Genomic DNA, 6,128 nt, shown 5'->3' with positions numbered 1-6,128 from the left:
AAAAAAAAAAAAAAAATTATTACCCCAGGTTTCTAGAATTGCACATTTCAAAAGCAATTACTCTAAGATACAAAGCCAAAAATAATGACTTATTTTCCCCTTTTTTAAGAAAATATGAGCTTTGGTTATATTTTTCCTTTATATATGACATACTTAAAACATTCAAACATTTAAAATAATTCTTCCCACCTAAAAAGATAAAACAATGCAATTTTATTTTACAAGTTATTTCTCCCACTATATATATCTTGGAGAAATAATGAAATACATCTTTTCTACCATAAAACAATGATAAAGAGAAAATGAAGTTAAGAAGAAAATTCTTTACTAATGTAAGTAAACAACTGTCACTACTCAAATCAAAATCCCGTATGTTATATAATATTTATCTGGAAGATTCTATTTCTATAGAAGAGTTCCACAGCTAAACATTTTTAAAACACTGACCTTACCTTCTTATTTTACAGGAAAGGATACAAACCTAAAGAAACTAAGTTATTTGTCAGTTTGGATGCCAAAACTTAGATCATCTACCTTCTAGTATCAGGTCCTCTTTCTCTCTTGCCATATACTACTTGTGTGGCCTTGGACAAATCTGTCCCTCTAAGCCTCATCTTTCTAATATGTAAGTATAAAGTCTACACTACAGGTTGTAATAAGGATTACAAACTAGTTATCCCTCAGTATCTGTGGGGGACTGATTTCAAGACCCTCCACCTCTCTCTCCTGGCAGATAACAAAGCCCAAGATGCTCAAGTTCCATATAGAAAATGATGTAGTATCTGCATAAAATCTATGCATGCCCTCCTGTATGCTGTAAATCATCTCAGATTACTTGTAATACCTAATACAATGTGAATGCTATGTACATAGTTGTTACACTGTATCTTTTTATTGTATTTTTTTCTGAATATTTTTGACCCATGGTTGGTAGATTACAGTGATGCAGAACCCATGAATAGAACGGGCCAACTGTATATGTAAATCAAAATCTCACTGCCCACTGATACATAAAAAGTGTTTGAGATGTTAGCTATGATTATGTTAAACCTGCAAATGTCAGTTTAATGGCTCAGGTTTCATACAAAATACAACTTGCTCTTATTTGCAAAAATCCAATCTGATTTTTGATAGCTTACAAAATGTTACAATGTTATGAAGACATGGCGATTTTGTGTCTACTTAAATTTCCCTGGCGAAGAGCCAGACTTTGTGTTACAGGGACTATTTAGTCACCTAAATGTCAACCATTATCCACTCCCAGTAGAACAGTATGTTAATCACTCAGCTTATCAGATATTCACATGAAGAGAACAGGAGACACTTTGGTCAGTAAATATTGTACTCAACTTTCTTTAAAACCTTGAGAATGTCAAAATTTGCCTAACTTCTTCCAATTATATAGGGATTACTATAAAGAAAAAAGCCAAGAAATGGAGGTTATAAAGTTACCCTTGTAAAGGCAAAAAAGAGAAAGCCTAGCTTAACTCTCCACAAATCAAAGTATACGGCATGTTACAGTTTCAAATAAGATTAAATATTTCCTAAGAGTTAAGCAGTAGGTTTTAAAAGCTGTTCTTCAAAATGAAAATCCCAAAAAAGTTTATTGGGATTTGTGCTATAAATCTGATGATCTTTTCAATGTTCTACTTTTTTGAAAAAGGCCAAAATAATTTTTTAAAGGAAAATTAAGTGCCCAACAGAACAGTTTCTGCTGTGTTGGTTTAGTATTGTTATTTAAAGTGGAAGAATAATCCTTTCTTATGTTTTTAACAGTTGGCATTTTGGACTAAGAAAGAACATTCTCTTTCATAAAGAAGTAACGTTTTCCTGCTACTAAAGCAAGTGGCAGCATGGCTTAACCCCTCCTAAGATATGATGTCCAAAACAGTTCAGATAAAATAAAATAAAAGAGCGAAGCGTTAGAGCAAACTGTGACAATTAAAAATCAAAGAAAATTAAGCTTCACCTGACGAAGGCGTTTATTGGATGTGCCTGGACTACTTTTCCGTAAATTGCAAAATGCTTGCAGACCTTTCATCCAATCCTACAAAAAAAAAAAAAAGCATTTCAAAGAAATATACACTAGTTTATCTGGTTTCCAAATCATCAGTTAGGTTTTTTTTTTTTTTTTCAAATTCAACAATTCCTTCCTTCTCTAGACTGCCATTTTGATTCTCGGACTATATTGCACTTTGTAACAATAACCAATAATATCAATAAAACAACCAAAACAGTTGTAATTCTGTATAAATCTTTGTTTGAATTTATGTATTAAACACATCGAGTGGCCATTCATTAGCCAAAAAATCAAATTTACATGAAAGAAACTGTTTCTCCCAAACATACTACCTTGGGGAAGTTAACTGTCAAGTATAATTAAGCTGTTACACTTGAGGAAAGCTTAGGTGGAATTTAACTTGATACATTTTTTGAGAAGGGGAGAGGGCTGATTGTAAAACCAACTGATAACGTGATGACTGATCCCATGACAAGCATGCTAATCTATACTTTAGGCCATGATACAGGTAAAAATGTATAAGGGGATTTGAGTTATTTTAAGCTTTTAAATATAACATTAGATTTTAAAATCATTTTAGCCTAATATTCAAATCAAATTGCAGCCATATTTTTTAAATGTTTATCTAGTGCTTTGGGGAAAGGAGAGAACTAAGGTTTATTAAAATAAATCTAAATATTCACTTTGGTTTTACATGTTTCTGGAAAGCTGTGTTCTATTGCTTTATTCAATTATGTCTTTAGTTTGTTGGCTATTTCAATGAAGCTGAACTTTATCAATATTTAGAGACAGTCTTTATATTACAGCAAATTAAAACCAAATCAGTTACCATAGCATTTTGAAATAGAAGAGAATAACCAGAGACCCCCACAGCCCAACAAATCGACAAAAACTGGAAATACCATTTATGGAAATATATAAATATTATGTATAAATACATTTAAAACATATTCTAAGTCAGGCTGCAAAACATGCTGAAATGTCACTATGGTATGTGACATTTTTATTCAGAAAGACGGATGATGGTAAAATAATTAGAAAATAGGATACTGAAGTTTAAATTTCTAACTCAATTTCTAACATTTAAAAAAATCATGTAAGTTACCAAAATGTTTTGAGCCCTACCTTTCTCATCTAAAAATTAGGGATACATAGCCATAAAATTTAATGTGCATTACATGTGAAATGAGCATTTAAATGAGATATTTTATAAAGATGTGAAATATGATATTCAGTTACGAGCTACAAAACACAGTGGCTCATTCAAGTTTATTCTGTGAGTCTCATGCTAGGACCCAGTTTTAAGGGCATCTTCCTCATATCTAGGGTTGGCAAATTATATTTCCAACAAAGCCACTTTCACTTCTTAACCACGTTTAAGTTCCTTCATTAGAGTATAAGCTGAAATTTAGCCATATTTGTGTAAAATACAACCATATACCCCAGAAGTATTAGGGTTCAAAGAAAGCAAAAAAAATTTTTAAGAGACAGTGTCTCAGTCTGTTGCCTAGGCTAGGGTACACTGTCTCAATCTTACTCACGGTAACTCAAACTCCTGTGCTAATGCAATCTTCCTGCCTCATTCTATCCAGTGGCTGGGCATAAGCCAGAACACCCAGCTAATTTTTTACTTTTGTTATAGAGGTGGTGTCTCCGTTTGCTGCAAAATATTTTTTAAAGAGTTTTTTCTTTACTATTATTTCTTCACAAAATTACTTAATAGAAGCTATAAGAAGCACACTGCACATGGATCAATAGCTAATCTAAAGTAGACATTATATCTAGACTTGGCTTGGAGAATAGATTCCTAAACTCCCTTTCCTCGTGTTGACTGACTTTTATTTTCAGACATGGAGTTCAACCAGTGAAGAAGAATAATTAATGCCTGTTAGCAAAACTAACTGGCTTACCTTTGGATTGTACTGAGATTATCTATAGCCTTTATGCAGAGAGGATTTTAAATGAGCATTCTCAGTTGGACTCAACATCACAGAGTATTTAAAGGTCAATTTAAAATGGAGTTTTCATTCCTAATAACCCTTCACTGTGTTTGTTTCTGCATTTCTTTCAGAAAACTTTTTACATATGAAATCTCTTTCCTTAAAATAAGAGATGATTAGATTTCAGGGCTTCTATCACTTTATCTTGAATGCAATCATTTTCTATTCCAGTTAATAAGAAAACACGGGCTAACATAAAAGTTTACAGTAGTTGAAGAAACAGTACTCTTACCTCTGCTTGTTCTGGAGTTTCTCCCGCAAAGTAAAAGATGTAATGTTCTTCGCTAAAGTGCTGAACTACTATCTGGAAACAGTTTGGCCTTTAAAATAAAAACAAAAATTATTAGGAAGCTTAACAAAAAGCAGCAAAATATTTATACCAGCTTCCAAAACACAATAACATAAAATTATAATTCTTAGAGAAATAATACTCCACTATACTAGATCATTACTAAAAACAAGTCAGCTGTATATATTTTAGAAAACTTTGTCAGCACTATTAAAATTTTATCAGTGTTTCAAAGTGTAAACTAAAGCAATTTCAATTAATTGTAAAAGACATTAGAAATAAAGTTACAAACAAATTGAAGCTGAATTGCTACAACTACACACAGCTAATCTGAAAAGCTTTATATGCACTGGAAAAGACTAGAAATGTTCTTAGACCAAAATGTTCTAAGTAATTATCTCTAAGGAGATTGTAGGTGATTCTATATTTTCAAATTTTTCTAAACTGATCATTTTTCTTCACCTGTTGAAACATCATCTCCTCATACATATGCTGTTCTAGAGTTTAAGTGAACAGCTGTGTACAACAATGTTCCTGTCTTCTTTTAGTATTATTACAAATCATTTGATATCACTTTTGAAAATATGCTATCTTTCCAACTAGACTTGAAAATATTGATAAAATTTTTACTAAGGGCCTGCATGTTTTTGGAACTCAATAAATGTTACTTCTATTTCCTGCTTTAAACAAAGATTTTATATCATGCTAATGTTAGGAAGCCATAGCAAAAATACACAGAGGACAGGCTTAACACTTATTAAAGATAAAGACTATCTTTTCATGCTTTGTGAATGTCCTAAAAATAATCATGGAAAATAGAAACTGGAAACTCCCAATTCTAAATATTGCCTGTATCAGACTAACCATCCTAGTTGGATAAAATTTAAAATATTAATACAAAACAAAAAAAACAACTGTTTGAAAGCACTGGAGAACGACCAAAGCAGCTAAGATTTGAGGAGCCAAGATCATACTATAATGAACCCGACATTCTCCACAGCTTTTCCATTCAAGGCAGTTGCCAATTCCTAAGCTGTGTAGCTGAGACGCTAAGCAGAAAATAGTAGCTAAAAGGCTAAAAAACTAACTACAAATCCAGTAGTTTGACAGTGCTGGGAGGGAAAAAAAAATGAATTTCAGGCTTTCCACTGAGACCCCTGAAGATATGCCTTCATGATAAGGGCAAACCAGAAATAGAACAGCCTTTACAAGATGTACTATCCCTACACCATCCGTAAGAACAATTCTTTCTGTACACAGTAACATTATTATCCATAGTTTCCATAGATTTTCATGTACAATGTTTACCATTCAATCAAAGTAAGTAGACACTACAGGCATCAGGATTAAATGGCTAAAAGTTAAGACAAAAAACCAGAAAGACATACATATAATCCAGATACTGAAGACAGACAAGACTTTCAAGTAATTATAATTAAAATGTTTAAGAAAATAGGTAACAAGAATTTTGCCAGAAACTAGATCTTTTAAAAAATGGAAATTCTAAATTGAAAAAAATGTAATAAAATGAAGTCCTGAAAAAGTGGATTTAACTGCAGAATGGAAGATTGAACTGAAAGACCAGAAGAAAACATATAGCTTGGTACAGAGGAAAAAAGGATGAAAAACCTAGAAAACAGCATGGGAAATAGTTCAACTTTTTTTAACAGGACTCCAAGAAGAAAAAAGAGTGTGGCAGAACAACTGTTTAAATTAGACACTAACCATTTAAATAGATACCAACCAAGAGTTTTCTAAAACTGACAAAGAACATCAGGTCTCAGGTTGAAGAAGCGCTACAAACCTGAGGATATTTTTT

The 6,128-nt window shown here is 32.1% G+C and overlaps 1 protein-coding gene across 1 annotated transcript in view; it reads right to left on the bottom strand.

Annotated features, from left to right (window-relative positions):
* The window catches only part of RASA1 (RAS p21 protein activator 1), a 137,169-nt gene that overhangs the window by 20,920 nt on the left and 110,121 nt on the right, over positions 1-6,128 (bottom strand). The window contains 2 exon segments of the mRNA XM_017890582.1: positions 1,970-2,047; positions 4,253-4,340. Of these exon segments, the coding sequence (XP_017746071.1) occupies positions 1,970-2,047; positions 4,253-4,340 (166 nt within the window).

The sequence above is a fragment of the Rhinopithecus bieti genome, unplaced genomic scaffold (assembly GCF_001698545.2).
Source record: "Rhinopithecus bieti isolate Rb0 unplaced genomic scaffold, ASM169854v2 scaffold_1428, whole genome shotgun sequence".
In the NCBI taxonomy this organism is placed as follows: Eukaryota; Metazoa; Chordata; class Mammalia; order Primates; family Cercopithecidae; genus Rhinopithecus; species Rhinopithecus bieti.
Note: the sequence above shows the minus strand (reverse complement) of the source record. Positions and strands in the feature narration are given on the sequence as shown.